The sequence below is a fragment of the Dendropsophus ebraccatus genome, chromosome 2 (genome assembly GCF_027789765.1).
Source record: "Dendropsophus ebraccatus isolate aDenEbr1 chromosome 2, aDenEbr1.pat, whole genome shotgun sequence".
NCBI classification, from domain to species: domain Eukaryota; kingdom Metazoa; phylum Chordata; class Amphibia; order Anura; family Hylidae; genus Dendropsophus; species Dendropsophus ebraccatus.
The window spans coordinates 80,796,183-80,815,910 of NC_091455.1; the positions used below are offsets into that span (position 1 = coordinate 80,796,183).

Consider the following 19,728-nt stretch of genomic DNA (forward strand, 5'->3'; position numbering starts at 1 on the left):
TTCTGTTGTTTAAAGGAGAAGTCTGGCACAGGGCAAAAAAATATTTTGGGCTGGGGGGAGGAGGGGGGGGGGGGTTACACATCACGACCTGGTAAGATGCCCTGCTCAGGCAGTCAATGAATGTGGCAGGACACCACAGCAGTCACTGATCGGTTGAGCGGGATAAATCCCACCCACTTGTAAGGTTTAAGGGTAGCTTCACACGTACTGTATCGCTGCGTTTTTATTGCTGCGTTTTTGCTGCGTTTTTTACATGCGCGTTTTGATTTTCACATAATTTTCATGTGAAAATCAAAACTCGCATGTGAAAATCGCACCAAAGACGCAGCGTTAAAAACGCAGCGATACGGTACGTGTGAAGCTACCCTAAACCAGGTTCTGAAGATGTCACCCAGTGGGGTATGTGAGCTCGGTCATGCGGCACAGGTGACAGGCAACCTTAGTGTCTTTATTTCCCCCACCCCCTGCCCGTAATAATTATTGTCCCCGCCTCCGGACTTCTCCTTCAACCTCTAGCTGCACCAGGAAATTACTGACTGTCCTGGTGCCACTAGGGAAGTTGGGTCACGCGGCAGCATTCTCACCCGGACGGGGTCTGTGCTGATCCCGGCTTGGCACTTGCTTTCGGCTGTAGAGCACAGATCTCATGGTTCTCTGCAGTATTTCTATACTGCATAGATCTCAATGAGAGATCAGAGCAGTCATACTAGAAATTCCCCAGGGGGACTTCTAGTATGTGTGTTAAAAAAAAAGATTTTTTTTTTAATAATACAAAATTCTCTCCCCTAATAAAAGTAAGAATCACCCCCTTTCCCTATTTTACAAATAAAAATAGATAAATAAAAAACATATTGCCGTGTGCGCAATCGCCTGAACTATAAAATTATCACATTCCCGATCTTGCACGGTAGACGGCGTAAGCGCAAAAAAATTCCAAAGTACAAAATTGTGCATTTTTGGTTGCATCAAATCTCGAAAAATTGTAATAAAAAGTGTTAAAGTCGCATATGCGCAATCAAGGTACCGATAGAAAGAATAAAAGCGTTATAAGTCTGGGAATAGAGCGATTTTAAGGAACATATATATTTTTTTTTAAAGGGTTTAATCTTTAAAAGCCATCAAATAAAATAAGAGTTACACAAGTTACATATCGTTGTAATCTTAACAACTTGAGGCACATGTAAAAGTCAGTTTTACCCTAGGGTGAACAGTGTAAAAACACTCCCCCCCCTCCTTTCTGAAATAAAAAAAAAGGCCCCAAAATTCACCAGTTCACTGTCATGTCTGAGGCCTGTGGTTGAGTCAGGTGACGCACTGCGGACATATGGGGGATTTCTAAAAAGACTGGAATAAGGGGAATAAACAGTGAGTGGTATTTCGCAGTTGTTATTTGCTGTCTAAGAGGAAAAAATTAATTAAAATAGAATATCTGCCAAAAAATTGAAAATTTTGCATTTCCCCTCCAACTTGCTTAAATTTCTGCGAAACACCGAAAGGGTTAATAAACTTATGAAATGTTACTTTGAGGGGTGCAGTTTTTACAGTGGAGGGATTTATGGGGATAACTAACACACAGGCCTCACAAATCCATTTCAGAACAGAACTGGTCCCTAATAAAATCGCTGCAAAATTTCGATGCCCTCTAACATCCAACAAGTAAAAGGATGTTCACCAAATTACATCACCATAAAGCAGACATGTTGCAGTAATAATTAGTTCATGTGGCATGACTATCTTTCTTAGGAAAAGAGAGTTTTGAATATAAAGAAATGTAAATTTTTCAAATTTTTGTGCAAATATTGTTTGTTTTGTTTTTTTCAAAAAACTACAGAGTTTATCAACCAAAGTATACCACAAGCTTAAAGAAGAATATGTCATGAAAAAACTATCTCAGAATAACCGAGATAGTTAAAAGCATTGCAGAGTTATCACTACATAAAGAGAGACAGGTCAGATTTGAAAAATAGGCCCTGGGCATTAAGGCCAAAACAGGCTGCTGAGACAAGGGGTTAAGCCGATATACCTTTCCCAAAAAGAAAGCTTATAAAGGTCTAAACCTGTGTACACGATACCTGTCTGTAATATTGTCATGTCCCCTAGACCTTTACCATCACAAATGAGTGGGGAAATTTGATTGTTTTCTTCAGGCATTCATCTTTATCATTTCATTATGGTGGTACCAGATGAAAGTTCCATCATCATCTCCTAGCAATCCAAATAGGGGATTTATCTATGAATATCACTTTCATCCAACCATCCACACTTATCCACATTAACAGTTGCTTTCCTTTAGCCCAAGTCTGCTCCGAGGTACCAAATGACTGAACGGTGCCTTCCCTTGAATGATTTCAAAGTGTCAAGAAAAACACCCATAAATGTTTTTAACTTACTAATGAAAGACTGTATTTTCTTCTATTTTTACTGTCCAGTGTCTAATTGGTCGATTTTAAGACAGTATTTTATTTGGCTCAGGCACCTCTTAGTCACCCAAATAAAAATATGCGGGAGATATGTCATTGGCCTAGTTTTGGGGTCAATAGTAAGATGCTGATGAGGTCTCCTTTCCGCGGGGTCTGTGAGTGATTCCCAATATGGGACAACCCTAGAACAGGTCAATATCCCATGCTGGAGATCAGTACCAGGAGTGGATCACCTTAGGCAGGCAGCTATCCTATCCGGGTTTGTCAGAGACTTTTGGAGCGAAAACCCATACGTGGCGCAGTGCATGATGTTAAACTGTGTCTCATGCCACTTTTCATTTGTCAAAGTCTTACATGCCGCCCCCCAACTCTTTCATAGTTTTATCAGAAAAATCAGGTAAATTATTTTTTTTCTCCCAGTACTCGAATAGGAAAGAACCTATAGGAGGGAAGTTGTCCTTTTTGAGAACCTGATATAGAAATGACAGTGAATGACAAACTCACCAAGTACTCATTTATCATTCCATGATCTGTCTATCTTTGGACCAATTTTTGAGACGTGACTGAAGGGAAGAGGACACTTGTTTAATAGATTTCCCAGATTTTACTGACAGCTGAATGAGAACAATGTACCTTTGTTAGGAACCGGACAGCAGGACAAGACAGTGAGCCCTAAGCTCAGCCCCGCCCACTGTCCTCTACCTACTTGCCACAATCCGCCCTAAGATGGCGGCGAGCAACTTGGCGGCAGTCCCTGCACTGGCTAGGTGGGACACAAAGACAAGACAGACAAAACACAATGAAGAATAGTCGACAGTCCGGGTCACAACAATCGGGCAGCAAAAGTACAAAATCACAATCCAATAAGCAGAGTCAAAAAACAAGCAATATGGTCAGGGGCAGGCGGCTAGCAAGGAAGGTCAGAACACAAGGCAGAAGGGTTTGAGAAACGACAGATAATAGCAGAACTCAAGCAGGCAGAGACTAAGTCAATAACCAGCAATGATATCCCAGACTGAGGAAGTTATATAGGAGGCCAGGGTTCTGATCCAGAACATCATTGGACCATCCCCCTGATCTCCAAGCACAGACACCTGAGAACAAAACAGATCCACTGGCAGGAAGACCTGTCAGTCACAGCAGAACCAAAACACAGATTAACCCAGACATGGCCAGACAGAACTCAGCAGGTGAAGTCGGGTGTGTCTCTCAAGGTGAGCAAATAACCAGTGTTCACACACTACAAAACAAAACACAGAAACAGAATGGCAAGAAAATCAGCGCCTTCTCGGCCGCACAGCACGAGCCGAGGGGCGCATAATGCTCCGCAAAGATACAGTCCTGACAACCTTTTTTTTTTCTTCATAATCCGTGTTGGTGTTTTATCACCTGATTTGCGTGATTTTGAGAGTTCGGAACAAAGCTATTTGAGCAGATTTGATTGTGCGGATTCACCGCAGATCTGTTGGCGCTATATAAGTGAAAATTATTATTATCATTATTATCTATATTTTAACTTCTATATAAAAATCTGCGGGATAACATAGGCACTTATGGCTTAGCCCTGCAATCCCTTTACCTGTATCAACCACTGAATGACAAGAAGTGCTCCCTCTATTCATACAGATTTTCCTGCTTTTTAGCTTACTACTACATTGTTGCAGTGATGTCACGTGCCTTAGCATTTTTTATGGGGAAAACTTAAAGAAAAATAAAAAAAACACTTATTTTATATAGCCTCAAAGAAAATGCTGTAAAAGATAATACTAAATAAAAGCAAAACCAGAATTGTCATTTTTTTTTTGGAGGAAAAAAATAAGTTTTATTCCATTATGTGCCCGATCTAAAAAAAAAAGTGCAACCTCTATCATTCGAGAGCCTTCAGCCAATCAGGGAACACATTCTTAGGATATTTAGATCATGCTATTATCTTATCCTTCAGCTGGATGAGTCCTGTAAAAAAGTATAGTTTACACCCAAATATTTGCCATGGAAGTCTTAGCTCCCACATTCTTACAGAAGAAGATTTTCAAAAGTTATCCGGTAGGGCGCTATCAGTCGATTGCTCTTCTAAAGTCCTAAAGTAACATTAAATGGAATGATAAGGTTTTAGGCATGCTTTCATGGGATCTTGCCATGCTGTCATCTGTACCTACTATTGTGATTTACTGTACTAACAGTTTTAAGACAAAACTATTATGGTGTTAATAATAGAAGTTCTCTAAGTGACTGTCTTTATGGAGCACTGTGGAACAGGAGGAATATTGGTTTAAGAGGTTGGCTAGCCTGCTTTGTTATGGTTTGTACTGGGCACCTTAGGAAATTTTCACATAGTACAAGGACTTGAATGACCAACACAGATAACATCCATCTCAAGCAACTTTGTCATTTATTGGAATATTGGCCCAGTCTCACTAACAAAGAGTAGGGGCTGTACGGACAATAAAGGGGAGTACCAGCTTCATATTGACACCTAGTGCTTTGATATTCAGTATACAGCAGCAAATATGGATGTAATATTTACATTTTATTTTAATGCTTTTTTTTTTTACTTTACATATGTATGGATGCATGTGATTTTATGTATAATACGTAAGGGCCTGCGTACATCTACATTTGATTTATATCCTATATTTGATTTACATCCTGCATTTGATCAAATTATCCTATAAAAGAATTTAAAAAAAGAAAAAACTGAAAATACTGAAGAGAGTTCTGAATATTATGAGTTTGTAGTATCATGGCTTACTTACCTTAGCAACAATTTGTTAAGGTTGGGACAGTCTATTTAAAGGACTTTCAGTGAACTGCGGTACATAGCTAGCCCCCCTCCCCATGACAGAAGGGTTAAATGTGGCAGCGTAGCAAAGATGTATTTCAGCTCAGTAAAGCATTTAGCACCACTTGGCTGTCGGAGCGCTCTTGAACAGATAGCTTTTCATTTAGCCTTTGCTCTGACAGCACATGCCCTGGATAAGTGGTATAGGTCTGTACAGGTGAAATCTATTCTCACATTTGCCTCAGGGGCGACTGGACTGTAACAGAATTTTTCAAACCCGTTGGGCCCAACCGCAAAGCGGAGAATAAATGGCTGACGTGCCAGGCCTCGACAGAAAAATCAATGCCTGGTTATACAGACATGACAGACTTAGGCTGCAATTCTCCTCAGCTAAGGCGCTGCATTTAGCATGGTTGAGCTAGTGAAAGTCTTGTCTCTGTTCTGGATTAGAAATGTGTCTGTCGATAGATATTAGAATTTTTGTATGCACCCATGTCTCATGTCTTCATTTGTTTTTATTCATATAGGAAATTTGCCTGCAACCTCTGCGATCGAAGTTTTAGAGAGAGATGGGCCCTGAACAACCACATGAAGCTGCACACAGGCGAAAAACCATTTAAATGTACCTGGCCCACATGCCATTATTCTTTCCTTACAGCCTCTGCCATGAAAGATCATTACAGGACTCACACAGGTCTGTTAGAAATTATGTGTTCATTATCTGCCCGGTTATATATAAAACTCATTTATGGCCAAGTAATACTTTTTGTTTTTTTTAATTAAAGCAAAGATGTTTTAACAAACACCATTAACATAAACATTGTGAGAGCGGACATTGTCCACTTTGAAACATCCCCTTGTATTTCTACATGCTGTAAATGAAAATTGAATCTTTATGGAGCCTTATTTTAGTCTGGAAGACAAATGCTCTTATCTCTCCCTTACCGTAGCTACAGTATTGCTACCTCCTCTCGTATTTGCTATTGTTCATCTCTCTCTTTTGTCTTGTTTTATTTGTTGTTGCTTGTTTGATTTTAATTGTATAAATTCTTTATTTGTAGTTTTTTTTTTCATCCTTCCTCTTTTTTTTTTTTAACTCTTTAGCCATTAGGTTTATCACAGTGCCTTGTGTACTGTCAGGTTATTTAGTCATTCCCATTTCCAGAGTCCTATGTATAGCCAGAAAATTGTTATCTGCTTCATTCCCAGTATATTCTACAGAATAATAAAAAAAAAATGAATGAAACAAAAATGGCCCAATCAGTGTGCTGTGATCCAGACGTTCACCTCTTAGAACATTCTAGGTTAAAAAGTTCTTTATTGAGAAATATCCCAAGCAGTTGGTGGGAGGCCGGGTCTATTTAGCTCCCCTGTCAAGGGTGTTGACGATTTAAGGTCTCCAGCTTGCCCTGAGAGATCACTTATATCGAACCGCAGATGAAAAGCCAGTGCAGATGTAATTTATCGTCGGTGTTTCCTTCTAAAGAATAATTGTGGAGACTTGGTTAGATCAATAATATAGATTTTTGTTGTTAGGTCTTGTAGTCTGCACCATAATGAGAGAGAGGGGACAGTGGCTGTTTTCTAATAGAATATAAAGGATTGGTTTCCGTGTCTCTCCGCATTTGAATGCAAAATGGCACACTTGAAACTAATTCAAGATGTTGAGAAAAAATCCACTTTCCATCCTGTCTGTGCCATCATGTAAACGTTCTATGTGGTTACCTAAAGCAATTATTCATTTTGTCTGTCCAAGAAATTTTAAGGTTACAAGTGTCGACAGTGTAATAAAAGTACTCACAACTAGCCAAAAGCAATCTCTGTCTCAAAGCCAGGACTCTTTAGAAGTAGTGTTTTTCAGATCTTCATGTTCTTCACAATGGCTTGGGAGTTCTATAATGTAAAGCTGAGAAAAGCTCCATGCCGTTCATGAGGCATATTGAGAACCTCAGCCAGAATTTTTGTGGCGGTTCTAAGAATATTTGGCTCATTGTTGAATATACAAAGTAGCCTAAGATCAGCTCTTGATCACCCATAATCTTTTGTCAGGATTCATTTTTAGTATCTTGAAACTGAGAATAATTGCAATGGTGAATCATCCACTGCTTCTAACTCACATTTTAGCAGGGGGCTCAGGATGCAACCCCTCCATCTCAATCCCTGAAAGGTGTGGGCTCATCATTTTTTTTTAACCTTTTTTTTACCAATCCTAGCTTTCTTATTTATTAAAGGGGAATTCCAGGCAAAATAATTTAAAGATATGTTATTGCCCAACAAAAGTTATGAAACTTAGTAATAGACTCTTATTATGGGAAATGGACCTATAGTGCATTTTCCCTCCACTTATTACAGCATGGCGGGTTCAGGTCTCTGTAAATTTGGTGATGTCACGTCACATAAACTGCTGACTCCTGCTGCTCCAGTCTGTCCCACTGCTGCAGCAGGAGTTGGCAGTTTATGTGACGTGACATCACCAACTTTACAGAGACTCGAACATGACATGCTGTAGTAAGTGCAGGAAAATGCACTATAGCCGCATTTCCCATAATACGTGTCTATAAGTAATTTTCATAACTTCTGTTGGGCAATAACATATCTTAAAATAATTTTGCCTGGACTTCCCCTTTAAGCTTACTGATAATTTCCACAGTTCCCAGCTCCTTATATAGTTTCATCTTTCTCTTCCATCCTTCATTTCTTGTGTGTTTTTTTTTTTTTTTCTTTTTTCCACTGGCCACAAGGCGACAGCAGTCTACTCTGCCTATCGGTTGTCCTACCCCTCCTATTAACTACAGTAATACTATAATTTTATGAACATACGTTTTGAGGCTAAGTTCACACTATTTATAAACTATGGCCATTGTTTGCCGTGTCAAACAACGGCTGCTGTTTGACATGTTTTTACCATATCCGCGGCAGGAACAACAATTTATTTAAACTGGAATGCAGGCACATGTGTGTGTGCCTGCACTCCAATTAATCATTAAAGTCTATGCAATGTACCGCCATACATTGTGTAAACGAAGCAGGAACTATTTGTGCAGAATTATTTGTGCAGCCATTGGGAACAATGGCCATTGTTCAATACAGTGTGTGAACAACGGCCTTTGTTCCCATAGAGTTCAATGCAGTGCATCATTTTAAGGTAAGAATGGCCATTGTTTTTATCACCAACAACGGCTATTCTTGTCTTAAAAAATGCACTGTGTGAACATAGCCTTAGGCCTTATTCACACGGTCAGCATTGTTTTTAAGTCCGTAGAGTCCTCTCGCTATCCACCCATACAATTCGCTAAAAATTATGGATTGGGCATCCATATTGCATCTGTATTGTATCTGTATTTTCGAAAATCCATTTTTTTTTCACTGACTGCACAATACTAGTTAATAAAATTGAGTACATTAACAAAAACTAGCACCAGTATGCCCAACTCTGAAAAAAGGTCACATGAACACTTGTCAGCCATGTTACTTTTCCATTTCTGGTTTGCTTTACTGTGTGACAGTTCTGTTAATTAATTAATTAATTAATTAATTAATTCTCTTTCTGTTTGCAAGCATATGTGCTTCTGCAGTTTCTTGTTGCTGGTTATGGGTGCTTAGACCATCTATATATTTTTTACGGATGCCAACCAGGTTACAATCTGTAAACAATAGCGGATCCCATTGATTTCTATGAGAGGATCTGTAAAAAAAAATCCGGGTCTGCACTAGGACATGTCCTTTTTTTCAGCATTGGTTAAGGTCTTAAAATGTTAATCCAGCCTCACAAAATTAATGGTAAGGCTATGTTCACACACAGTATTTTTGCTCAGTGTTTTGGTCAGTGTTTTTCAACCAAAACCAGGAGTGGATTGAAAACACAGAAAGGCTATGTTCACACACTGTTCAAATTTAGTGGATGACCGCCATTTAATGACAAATAATGTGTGAACATAGCCTTTCTGTGTTTTCAAGACACTCTTGGTTTTGGTTGAAAAATACTGACCAAAATACTGAGCAAAAATACTGTGTGTGAACATAGCCTATAGTTGGGAAGTCCAATTTACGTCCCTACTGGTGATCAGTTGATCACAGCACTTGTGAGTGTTTATTTCTGCTTATCCATACATCATTGTAATATTAGTAGCAGAGGTACAAGGTACCACAGCGTTGTCCTGTTGAACCATAGTTTGTTGTTTAAAGCATTGTCCTGCAGGGTAAAAATATAAATGAAAAAAAAAAAAAAATATATATATATATATATATATATATATATATATATATATATTTTTTTTTTTTTATTATTATTATTTTTTTTATTTATTTATTATTTTTTTTTTTTTTTATTGGATCTGTCCTGGAGCTTACCTTAAACTGCTTTGGGTGTTCCCTGCCTAAGTTGCCACTGTTGTTGTAACTTTCAAAATCTAAATCAAGGGTAAATGTGATATAAAGCAAGTTTGCAATTTACATTCATTATTTTTATTTTTCAGTTATCATGCTGTAAAACAAAGCTACAGTATACTTACAGAAATCCAGGTCCAGTCTCCTAAAGGCAGCTTTGTAGTGTTGTGCTGGTTGAAAAAAGAGGCTTAACAAATGAAGTCCCGGCCAATACAGAGAGTCATGGCTCAATGCAATAGTCAATCACATGACTGCCGTCTCTGTGAGCGCTCAGATGACCTGGGAAACATTGGGACTTCCTGTGTTTAGTCTCTTTGAAAAAAAAAAGAGTCAGAACACAGGAAGTGCTGTTTTCGATGATAACAAAAAAAAAAAATGCTTTATTTCACATTTACTGATGATTTAGACTTTGAAAGTTATAACAACAGTAATGCTCTAATGCAGTGTAAAACCGGCCGTGGTTAGTGGGATCTACAAGAGTTTACTGGGATCTGTTTTAAAATTAAGCCTGTGTTATCTGTCATGACTAGGTTATGAACAAAAATGATTTGTATTATCATTCTAAATAAAAATCTATTTGTCCACAGCCTCTATTTAAGATATGTCTCTATGGTAACAGACTACAAACTCTGCTTCTGCAGTCGTCCCCCTTTCATCTGTCCGCTATATTTTTCTAAATTACTAGATATAAGTATATATCAAATAGGGGACAGATGGAAGATCAGGTTACACAGGGTTTGTTTGTAATTTGTTACTATAATAACACACCGGTCTCTATGGGATACGGTACAATATGTTATTATCAAAAAATATACGGATTCTGATTTCATGTTGTATTTTGCTATATTGTTAACAGTCCTATATGTTTTTAATAGTGTTTAGCGGACCTGTGAAACTGTCCGAACGCTCGCCGTTTAATTCCCCGCAGCTGCAGAAATTGGATGTCGCCCTAGGGGAGTCCTGGAATACATGGATACAACCATAGGCTATATTCCCGGTTTCCTGGCAGCCCTAGGGCTGCATCCAACTTTTGCAGCTGCAGGAAATCAAATGCTGAATGTTTGTGTTTAGAGAATGTTGCCGAACACTAGTCTTTAACCCCTTAGCGACCCATGACGTATCTAATACGTCATGGCGCCGCGGGGGGTGTTCAGAGCGGGGTCCCGCCGGGACCCCGCTCTGAACGGCGCTGATCCCGGCTGACACGTGCAGCCGGGCAGTGCCTCTGTTAGCCGGCGCGGGTCCCGTTGCCGCGCCGGCTAATTAAGCACTTCAATGCAGCTGTCAAACCTGACAGCTGCATTGAAGTGCTTTATGCACAACATCCCTGGTGTCTAGTGGGTCGGATCTCCCCCCCGCGATGCGATCGGAATGACGCTGATCCCGGCTCGGCAGTAGATTGCTATGGCCTGCAGCAGGCCATAGCAATCTATGACCGATCTCATGGATCTTTGCTGTGTATATACACAGCATTGATCTCTATGAGAGATCATTGCTGTGTATATACAAGCCCCCCAGGGGGGCTTCTAGTCCATGTAAAAAAAAAAGGAAAAAAGTGTTTTTATTAATAAAAAATCCCCTCCCCTAATAAAAGTCCAAATCACCCCCCTTTTCCCATTTTATAAATATAAATTAATAAATAAATAAATAAATAAACATATTTAGTATCGCCGCGCGCGTAATCGCCCGAACTATTAATTAATCACATTCCTGATCTCGCACGGTAAACGGCGTAAGCGCAAAAAAATTCCAAAGTGCAAAATTGCGCATTTTTGGTCGCATCAAATCGAGAAAAAATGTAATAAAAAGCGATCAAAAAGTCGTATATGCGCAATCAAGGTACCGGTAGAAAGAACGCATCATGGCGCAAAAACTGACACCTCACACAGCCCCATAGACCAAAGGATAAAAGCGCTATAAGCCTGGGAATGGAGCGATTTTAAGTGACATATATTTGTTAACAATGGTTTGAATTTTTTACAGGCCATCCGATACAATATAAGTTATACATGTTATATATCATAGTAATCGTAACGACTTGAGGAACATGCATAACAAGTCAGTTTTACCATAGGGCGAACGGCATAAATGCAAAACTCCCCGAAATCAAAACAAATTCGTTTTTTTTTTCAATTTGACAGCGCAAATGATTTTTTTTCCGGTTTCACAACATATTTTATGGAAAAATTATGCCTGTAATTGCAAAGTACAATTGGTTTCGCAAAAAATAAGCACTCATATAAGTCTCTAGGTGAAAAAATGCAAGCGCTATGGACTTTTAAACATAAAATGGAAAAAGCAAAAGCGCAAAAACGAAAATTGGCTTGGACCTTAAGGGGTTAATGCTTACAACAAAATTACAAGCAAGTAATTCTACATTGTCTTTATTGTCCAGTGAGCAAATATATTAAAGGGAACCAATCAGCCCAATTGGGCTGATATGGTTCCCTGGAGCGCTGAATAAAGCTCCTGCAGCAGCTGCGGCACATATCAGCTAGGGATGGTCCGAACCCGCCGAGGTTCAGGTTCGGCTGAACCCGAACGCTCAGCATCGGGTTACCGCTGTCTGCCGACTCCGTGCAGCAGGCGGATACAGCGGGAGGACCGCCTGGAAAACTGGGATACAGCCTATGGCTATGGCTGTATCCTAGTTTTCCAGGCGTTCCTCCTGCTGGATCCGCCCGCTGCACGGAGCAGGCAGACAGCGGTAATCATTGCGGATGGTTCGGGTTTGTACGAACTCGGTTCGGACCATCCCTACATTCAACCATCCCCTATGAGCTGACAGGCAAAGAGCGGTGACTAGTGATGGGCAGGGAGCCGCCCAGATGACTATTTCCCCGCCTCTGCCTGTCACGCGCCAGGGTTATTAAACTCATTTTTCTCCTGTTTTCGGTATAAAGCTCCTGCAGAAGCCACTGCAACAGTGCTCCTGGGATCCATATTAAGCCCGATTGGGCTGATTGGTTCCCTTTAAATGCTATCCTCTGACCTGCTCAGTTATTCCAATACCGTTCATTACTGCAGTAATCCAGTAACAGAATCTTTTAGTATACATTTGTACGTTGTGCACAGTGACTGAATCTTAAACTGTTGGATACATTACACTTTACTGGTTTTCCTGCACACCCATATGACTGATATCAATGATTAGCTCAACTCTGCTACATCTGCATCACTGTGTAGCCATATATTGAGCTAAATGACCCACAGCTTGAGCTTCAATACCCATCTGAGGGTTTTTACAAAGTGTTCTCTGCTATGCAGTGAAATTCAGGGTAGAAGAGTCATACTGAGCTACTATCTTTCAGAGGTATAAACTAGAGAAACACCTACACTCTTTCTGTCCTACTACATAGGGTTACAATAAATACTACTGGTTGTTTATTTTCTTTTGCAGTTTTTAGTGCTCCATATACAAACCATTATGATTAAGAAGGCATAAAATTCATTTATTTTGCTTGCTAACACAAAAAATAAATGTAATGATATAACATGTGAGTAAATCCAAAACGTAATTGTATAATATGTATTCGTATTGTACATTTTAGACAATATTTAGTGTGCTAAGAAAGGCCAGATGTATGGGAATTGTAAAGAAAAAAAAAAATCAGGATATGCATAAAAACTGTTCAAGTGCATAAAGCAGCCCCATCTGGAAGGCATCTAACAGAAATGAAGTTGTACAAAACCATTCCATTGATAATAAAGCTAATTTTTATGGGTCTGACAAGTATGTAATTATGTTCAGTGGTGCTTTTCAGATTTTATCACAGTCAATAAACCGCAGTGGTAATTTCATTCCCATTTGACATATTTACATGGAAACATTTGATTGGAGGAATTAGTAACCCTGAAAGCCTTGATAGATATGTTTTAACGATCTGTGACCTCTACAATCCCACATCTGTTTATTGTTGCAACAGGCGAGAAGTCGTTCTTGTGTGACCTTTGTGGCTTTGCTGGTGGGACGCGTCACGCCCTTACTAAGCATCGGAGGCAGCACACAGGTTGGTCATCTCATCTTAACTTCTAAATCATCTCAATATTTTAACTCCTGTTATCCTCTGTCTGGATCTTAAAGCTGAAATCCATGTAAAAAAAGATCAATATAATCAATATTGATTACAGCTATTAAGTTACAATTAACACCTTTTTTTAGATCTCTGCAGATATACATACAGACCTTGTTGTAGAACATATAGCTCCTGATATAGTGGAGAAGGCATGTATAGTATTAATATGCATCTCATGTTGGGAGTCCTCACATCCCAGAGCTGTGTAGGGACCATATTTAAGGGCACATGTGCAAATTTTAATCCATGGAAGTCTCTGAAGTGGCTGGGTAACAGCAAATGTATGTACAGTATGTATGTTTGCAGACGCTCACTTCGTGTCCGCACCATGTCCGTGTTTTAATACGAAAAATAAAGTTACAGAAGACTACTTGGGTGAGTGCAACTGTCTTTTTACTTTCACGACTGGATATGTTTATCGTCTTTTGTAGTTAGCACCGCCCGGTGTGGCTGAACCCCGACTGAGACCAGCAAGTGGCTACACCCGTGTGTTACCTATAGTGCCGCTACCTTACTTGTATTTATGAACTTTATGTATGTATGTGTGTCAGCACCTATCTTTTATACCCCATTGATTTCCCATTGAGCACAGCAGAGTAGACAATGGATAGTGGAGGTTAACAGTTGACTCCTCCCTAGAGAAGAGCAAATCAGATTAGCTTTGCTTGGTAAGAAGCAAAACTGATCTGCACTTATATCCCTCAGTCTGCAGGCTTAGTGGAGAGGGAGGATACCGCCGGCAGACTGAGGGATATGAACGCAGATCAGTTTTGCTTCGTACGAAGCAAAGCTAATCTGATTCGCTCTTCTCTAGAGAGGAGTCAATTGTTACCCTCCAATATCCACTTGCTTACTCTACTGTGCTGAATGGGAAATCAATAGTAAAAAAGATAGGTGCTGACACACATACATACATCTGCTGTTACCCAGCTCTATCAGACACAGATTTAACAGCTTCAGGAGGGCTGCTGTGACTATTGTAGGGAAATGCAAGGTATATCTGTGACTGGTACTATTGAGCAAAGTAAACAACTGGATATGAGAAAGCAAACATTGATGTACCCACCAGAAGGCAGGGAGGGTTGGGTCACTGCTATACTAGTTAGATGAAAAGGATGAAATGGGTACTGTATTATGACTGCTGTGAAGTTGTGGAAGTAAGATCTTTAAAAGGGTTATCCAGCGCTACAAAAACATGGCCACTTTCTTCCATTAAAGTTAATGGAGCTTAATTGCAAACCGCACCTGAACTGGAGACAAGAGTTGTGTTGTCTCTGAAAGAAAGTGGCCATGTTTTTTTTTAGCACTGGATAACCCCTTTAAATGACACCAGAATCATAGACTTGGTTGTATTGAACTCTTTTGCCCCACTTTGCATATCCTTTCTTGCATATGAGAACTGTTCTACATATCTTTTCTTCCTAGAAGTCCAAGTGGAGCAGGAATGGCCTTTTAGTTTTTACACATCTTTATGACACCCTCTCCTTAAGGAGAATTAGTATCCCTTTGACCGACGTCGATAGGCCTCTCACTAGCCCTGCTTTGCTTTTAAAAGGGGCAACCACCCCAAAATAGCTGTCTGAATATGGGTAGTCTTTACTTTTTGAGAGAGAGTTTGGCTTGGCATACATCCCCAGTTAATGTTTTAAGACTCCTAGATGGAGTAAAAGGGACCCCACTTTCCCTTTAAGGTGTAAGAGAGTTTTGCATGTCCTTTCGTCCCCTACAAGTAAAAAGTTTGTAAGCTTCGAATAAGGAGAATGACATTAAGTGAAAACCATTCTTTGCTCCTGATATAAGGGGGAAATGATACTACTTAACAAGACTAATTTACCATTCTGGAGTCTGAAAAAGCTGGATGACCTGCTATGTGGTAGCATGCTTTCTCACAGATACAACTGAAATGACTGCATACAGTATATTTTGCAATGTGTTGTTTGAATAGCTATATTCTCTAGTATTTTATTTTGGTCTTGGAAATACACTGTAAGTATAATTGATGTACAGGGTCATTATGATGATTTTTTTTTGTGTATATAGAGCACTTACTTGAAGCAATAGGTAATTTAATTTGCAGAACATGTGCATAAAGACAAGCAGTGTGCAATAATCTGCTGTCTACCTGTTAAAATGTAGCGGTAAAATGCAAATTTCCTTATTATGTCGCTTTGTCAGAGGTTTGACTGTCATGTAAGGCACATTTATGTATGTGACAAAAATGTCAGCCTTCAGGTATGAAACACATTTCTGCACAGTAAATAAATATATATATATATATATATATATATATATATATATATATATATATATATATATATATACACTGTCCTATGTGATGCTCACCCATACGCACACAGTCTGCTATGGTTACACACTACAGAATATGATAGAATATTTCATAACTTAAGCCATTTTGCATAATATTAATTGCAACTTTTAGTAATTCCTCAAAAAGACACATCTCACTTTTCTCCTGTACATGAATTAAAAGCAGTCTTTTCAACTGCGATCATAGAAGCACCTAGTCAGTTCATCATTCATTTGAAGATTGCTTTGTACTTCATAGGCTACACAGTCTTGACAGCTTCAAGAGACATCATGACATATAGTAGTATTTTGTTCAATCAACAGCATAGCCACCTCCAATTATATCGGAGATGATTGACAAATAGCTACCAAACGGAACTTCTGAATTATGTGACTGTCTCCTCTGTGAAGGATATATGTGGCATAAATGACTAGGAAGTGTTTTTTTACTAAACCTGACAAGTAACATTCATTAATTATAGGGAAAGTAATAAGAGTGGCTGCATCAGAGAGATTTTACATTGCCATTTTAACAAGCGCTACTCCATATCAAGACAAAAATATTGAAATGCATCTTGGGATTGTCATTTTTTTCTTTTTTTATCTATAACACTGTATGACTGTAGATAGTGGGGCTGCTTTTTACAGGTTAATCAGAAATATTTCTTCAAGATTATATGTAGAAAATCAACATTTACTATTATATATAAAATCTTAATTATGCTGCAGAAAGCTGAGATATGTGTTCTCATCTTAGATAATTTTTTTGAATAATAATAATGATTGTTTTGAACGGTTAAAGAGTCAATATTGTTTGGCCTTGAGTAGCCACCATCCTATCTGGGAGGTGTCAAACAAATCGAATATCAGCTTCCTGGACCCCAATCAGTGTAGCATGTGTTAGAACTATTGGATTGGACTGAGGTTTATGCAATCACTATGGGCAATGGGGAATTGAATCAGGACAGGGTTGGAGACATAGCCAAAAATATGGAGCCCCGAAATGGATTCTAATGGATGCTAATGGAGCCCCTTTTTCAACTCATACTGTTGGGTGGGTTTTTGCAATCTCTTGTGTTTTCAGCAATCACCTTGCTTTAGTGAATAGTAAACAAGGAGGATTTAGATTGAGAATGGATCACTAATAATTCACTGATGGCCTCACACATTGTGGTTCTGTTAGGAATCTGACCTAGCAAAAAGTGCAGTTTTTAGTTATACATGTAGAATGTGCATATAAATACTCTATACTCACCCATTTAACATTGCTAAGTCCAGCAGCAGCACTCTGGTCCTGCCCACCAACTTAGTTTACTTACCTGTGGGATATGCTTTGTATACTATTCTTATGATATCCGCAGGAACCCTGTAACCATTTACTGGCCGGATTGATAATCGGTGGAAGAATACTGAGGCAGATGGTTAGCTGGAGTGTGTGCAAGCAAGACATGGTTGTGTAGCCGTCTGGGATCTAAGGGTTTGCAGCTACATATGGTGCCGGCTTCTCCAGGATAATGAACAGACATGAGCACTCCTGTACACTAAGCCCTCTGAACCCATCTTCAAAGGATTTTATGTACAGTACATCCATCTATCTATCGTTCATATATACGTGCATGCCTGCAGCTGGACTCAGTTCCTACTTTGCACCAAATATAACTATTTTACCTGCCCACCTTGTATTGAAGTCATAAACTTACTATTTCTGTAAACCTTCCTTTTCCATGTGTATGTTTAAGGGTGCCTTCACACATACTGGATCCGCTGCAAGTTTGCAGCGAAATCCACTGCAGATCCTGGTAATGTGAAGGTCTTTGGGGTTACATATCCGCAGCGGAATTTTCATTCCGCTGCAGATATGTAACCTGGCCCCTTTAGCCCCCAGCCCGGAGCATACATTACCTGCTCGGCTCTGCAGCTGTGTGAAGCTCCTGGCTTCCCTCGCTCCTCATCAGCCAATTAGTGCTGCCGTGCACTGATTGGCTCATGAGGAGCGAGGGAGGCTGGGAGCCTCACACAGCCGCGGCGCCAAGCAGGTAATGTATGCTTTGGGCCCGGGGCTGCGGGCAGTGGGCGGCCAGGGATTAAAGGGGCCAGGTCACATCCGCAGCGGAGTGAAAATTCCGCTGTGGGTATGTGACTCCATAGAACTTCACTATACCAGGATCCGCAAGAAATCCGCTGCGGATCTGGTACGTGTGAAGCTACTTTAAAGCAGCATGCCGAAACAGGATACAGTGATCCTGGTAGCTCCATACATAGTCATCTGATGCTGATTCCTGGTGCTACATTTCAACTACATACTGAGCTTTTGCCAATTCTAATTGCAAAGCTCATCGGTTGAGCAGCATTTTTGGAAGGACCTATCCAAAACAATACATTTCAGCCATGCACTTTGCTTTGCAAATGTATTAATATATTCTGATTTATGTAAGTGATAGGTTCTCAGTACTGTATGTGTTCATGCTTACCCCCTGACCTGACCTTGGCTTAAAGCGACTCCGTACCCACAGTCTGACCCCCCCAAACCACTTGTACCTTCAGATAGCTGCTTTTGTCCTGGGGTCCGTTCGGCAGGGGATGCAGTTATTGTCATAAAAAACAACTTTTAATTCAGCAGCGCTGTATCTAACGGCCAGGGCTTACATTTGTTTATGCATTAGGCTGGCACACCCTCTCTGTCCTTCCTCCCCACCCTCCTCATGATTAGGAATACTCCAGGCAGATTGCTTCCTATTCCCCAGCTGTGGCAGCCCGGTACATGGGCTGGATCGTTAATACACCTGTGCAAAGCTCAAACAGCAGTAAATGTTCCTGGATCATTCCTAATAATGAGTAGGGTGGGGAGGAAGGACGCAGAGGTGGTACCAGCATAATGCATATACAAATGTAAGCCCTGGCCGTTAAACACAGCGCTGCCGGATTTAAAGTTGTTTTTATGACAATAACTGCATCCCCTGCCGAACGGACCCCAGGACAGATCTTGGATTAAAAGCAGCTATCTGAAGGTACAAGTGGTTTGGGGGGGACAGATTGTGGGTACGGAGTCGCTTTAACCATCTATTATATTTGGTTGACCACCATTGGTTTACATTAAGTTTTCTGTTTTCAAGCCAAAACTGGGGGCATGACCCACACTCCCAGAGCACTAATCTGGGTGCCCCACTCTGTTGATATTCATTAGGAGGGGCAGGCTGGCTGGGTGGGTAGATCGGTGCTCTGGGAGTGGAAGTCCCACCCCCAGTGCTCCAAAGTGCCCCATTAGCCTGTGGATATAACTACTAAATTGAAATGACACTGAGGATAAAGAGACAAAGAGACTTAGACTTACCTTCATCTTCAGTGCCCCGTGCACTAAAGGGAGATTTCATCTGGCTAGTTTCCCTTTAAATTTGGATTTCTCTAGGAGCCGTAACAAAAACACTGCGTTTTAACCAAGCACTTTTTGGTTAGCTTGCAGATGTATTTAATACATTCTGATTTACTTAAGTGATAGATGCTTAGAATCTACATTTTAAATCAAGGATGGAAAATGTACTAGATGATTATTGTCCTGACAGTGCAGAGTCTGTGCTGCTACTGGAACTGAGAATAGGAATATTAAAGCGATCAGCTACAGATGAGAGATTTTCTAGCTTTATTTCAATAATGTTCCCTATTAATACTAATTACACACTGCCCATTTAAAGTCCGCGAGTAAGCTCAGAGGCGGAGAAAGAGGAGAGGAAATGATCACAAATCTGTGAAGCCATCAATGAAT

At 40.0% G+C, this 19,728-nt stretch overlaps 1 protein-coding gene across 1 annotated transcript in view; it reads left to right on the forward strand.

Annotated features, from left to right (window-relative positions):
• The window catches only part of ZNF407 (zinc finger protein 407), a 423,344-nt gene that overhangs the window by 248,376 nt on the left and 155,240 nt on the right, over positions 1-19,728 (forward strand). The window contains exons 5-6 of the mRNA XM_069957860.1: positions 5,727-5,893; positions 13,512-13,595. Of these exons, the coding sequence (XP_069813961.1) occupies positions 5,727-5,893; positions 13,512-13,595 (251 nt within the window). The remainder of the gene's footprint in view (positions 1-5,726; positions 5,894-13,511; positions 13,596-19,728) is intronic.